Here is a 1,465-nt window from a genome sequence, read left to right as displayed (position 1 = left end):
GACACTGGCGTGTGCAGCGGTTCATTCAAATGTGTCGTAAATCTCACAAACTTTATGTGTTTGATTGAGCGAGCAAAGCGGAAGCTGAAGGGTCTAAAAGCAGAGAAAGGCTGCATGAGAGCACAGCGAGCACAGCACTGAGCTCCTCTCTCTTTTCCCTGGCCTCTGTTCCTTTAATAAACTCATGGTTATCTAGTGTAACAAATGTCTCGCTGCCATCATCAAGTCCAGGCGAGGAGGGAGGAGTTTTTAATGTTCAGTTTGTTCTATGGATCGATGTCTGCTGGCATCGCCTCTCCCCCTCGCCTGCACCGTGCGTAATATAGTGTACCATTACCAAACGCTTTTTACGCGCTTTCCCTTCACATATTATCCACCGAAAACTGCCCGCAGGACTGACTGACACACGTCGATCAACGTATGAGGCACTGAGGGACAAAAACGGATGGTGAAAGGAGACGATTCGCCCCCCGTAGGAGGAGGAAGAAGAAGAAGAAGAAGAAGGTGAAAGCCCGATTTAACATCTGTTTCCTTCCTGCCTGAAACGACTCCTAACTGGATTTTCTGTGTAGGGAGAGAGACCGAACTACTCCGAGAGCCGAAATAAAGCCTCACACACACACTCTCTCTCTCTATGCATGGACTATCGTAGCCCGCATTCACATTTCACCTGGGCACTGTAGTGAACTGCGACTCCAGAAATGCCACGGAGGAAACAGCAGGCGCCCAAGCGGGCTGCGGGTAAGCGAATATCTTTAATTTCCTCAAAGAACATGTTTAAAATGAGTGTAATATTTGTGGATTATCTTTGTTATGGTTCTGCGGGTAGCTCGTCTATTAGACAGGGTTTCCCCCTCAAACTTTTATCATGTGGGACCCCCGTTTAGATCCGCATCAGACCCCCGGATTTAAGAGATATTGTCCCATCTGAGCAGGTTTTTGATATATTAAGCTACAGTTATATAACTGTATGTGTACTATGGTGAACTGTGTGGACACATTTATCTTTTATGCTTCTTATGAATTTACTAATCCTGATATTTATCAGTTATCATTTCACTTGGGACCCTCTAAAGGGGCCCGGGACCCCAGTTTGGGCACCACACTGCTGTAAGAAAGTCAAACGTTAGAACAATAGGGGGGGAAGTTGCAGCATCTTAAGCTGCATCTGCAGTCAGGAGTATATTAATAAGACTAATAACGCAAACACCAAAGAAAGCTGCTCACTTGGATTTACAAGAGAAACAAAACAGCTGTGTAGTTTTCCTTCAATAATCCAAAAACATGTCACAAGGCGTTTAGTCAGTCATTGATCAGAAGGTTGAAGTTTGTGGCGCTCGCAGTTGAAAAGAAAAACCTCCCTCGCTGTGTTTGATTTGACCCGCATGAAGTGTAGAGAGGGGCTGAAAGATGTGGAGCCGCTGTATCCGTAGCAGATGAACTCTGTATGAACTCCTCATAATCT

The 1,465-nt window shown here is 45.5% G+C and overlaps 1 protein-coding gene across 2 annotated transcripts in view; it reads left to right on the top strand.

Annotated features, from left to right (window-relative positions):
• Positions 1-311: 311 nt before the first annotated feature.
• Positions 312-1,465, top strand: part of LOC138589589 (teashirt homolog 2) — a 46,216-nt gene continuing 45,062 nt past the window's right edge. Inside the window, exons 1-2 of one of the 2 annotated variants that reach the window (XM_069659953.1) lie at positions 312-504; positions 573-741. In XM_069659953.1, coding sequence (XP_069516054.1) covers positions 702-741 — 40 coding nt within the window. In that variant the 5' untranslated portion in view covers positions 312-504; positions 573-701. Of the gene's footprint in view, positions 742-1,465 lie in introns of both variants that reach the window. The other variant, XM_069659952.1, reaches the window with a different exon arrangement.

Source organism: Semicossyphus pulcher, unplaced genomic scaffold (assembly GCF_022749685.1).
Source record: "Semicossyphus pulcher isolate SPU_LCO1_2020_fin unplaced genomic scaffold, fSemPul1.0.p SCAF_13, whole genome shotgun sequence".
NCBI classification, from domain to species: domain Eukaryota; kingdom Metazoa; phylum Chordata; class Actinopteri; order Labriformes; family Labridae; genus Semicossyphus; species Semicossyphus pulcher.
This window is presented reverse-complemented; position numbering and strand designations above follow the sequence as displayed.